The sequence below is a fragment of the Perkinsus marinus genome, assembly GCF_000006405.1.
Source record: "Perkinsus marinus ATCC 50983 genomic scaffold scf_1104296957886, whole genome shotgun sequence".
In the NCBI taxonomy this organism is placed as follows: domain Eukaryota; phylum Perkinsozoa; order Perkinsida; family Perkinsidae; genus Perkinsus; species Perkinsus marinus.
In genome coordinates, this window is record NW_003206971.1 from 1 (window position 1) to 876 (window position 876).

The 876-nt window shown below is 53.7% G+C and overlaps 1 protein-coding gene across 1 annotated transcript; it reads right to left on the minus strand.

Annotated features, from left to right (window-relative positions):
• Nucleotides 1–164: 164 nt before the first annotated feature.
• Pmar_PMAR017891 (hypothetical protein) lies at nucleotides 165–676 on the minus strand (the record flags this gene model as incomplete). The annotated part of the gene is made up of 4 exons (XM_002774683.1): nucleotides 165–254; nucleotides 299–373; nucleotides 417–520; nucleotides 583–676. Coding segments are annotated over 4 exons (363 nt in total), but the record flags the coding sequence as incomplete, so codon positions are not given.
• Nucleotides 677–876: the final 200 nt, after the last annotated feature.

The window sequence follows — 876 nt, forward strand, 5'->3', positions numbered from 1 at the left end:
ACTGTCGCACCTCGCTCCTGTCCATTTGCGATAGCTCGGGGTTTTGCAGCTTCTGCATCAGAGCCTCGATCTTAGTTACCAATTGGCTCTCCTCCATCGCCAGACTCGTCGAGACCTGTAATAAGACCAGATCAAGGCAAGGCATCCATAACATGGGGCATCACCACTGACTGCCCTCCGTGCTTCTTGGCAATGTACTTATCGATGTTCTCACTAGTCCACTCGAACCGTCTACCTTCTTGCAGCTCTTTTATCTGTCAACATGTTACTAATTTCGGAAGGTAACCCCCCCAGCCACCTTCTTTGGTGCACTCAGGGCCACCTCCTGGGCGTGGTCAGGACCAACAGCAGCTGTCCACAATTGCAGTTCGACCTAACATCAAGGACTGTATGTGAGAAGAGCATGATACCAATACCTCGCTGATAGGCTGGTTACTAAGGCAGGTAACAGGTACCATAGCCGCCACTCCGGATAGCAGTCGGATGGCCAGATTGTGATGCAGGGTCATAACCTTGATAGCTGAGGGCGAAGGGGCGAGGTGGTGCACTACCACCACCATGGCTGCTCGACCACTTACGTACCTCCATTGGTGGTGGGTATCCGGACCTGCACTGGCTTGTCGAGTGCCTTGAGACCGGTGATCTCAGCCATCATGTAACTACGACTTGAACCCATGAACACAGACAAGCGACCAACTGCCTTACCCGTCTCCACCGTCTGCGGTCGTGTCCATCTGCCCACTGCTATTACCCGAGGTGTTTTGGAACTGATCGGAGGAGAACAATACTACCGACCCGACGAAGCACACGTTCCCTCCCCGAGGAGCTCCTACAGGGAAGTTGATCGCCGTCACTTACCGTAGTTTGCAGCCGACA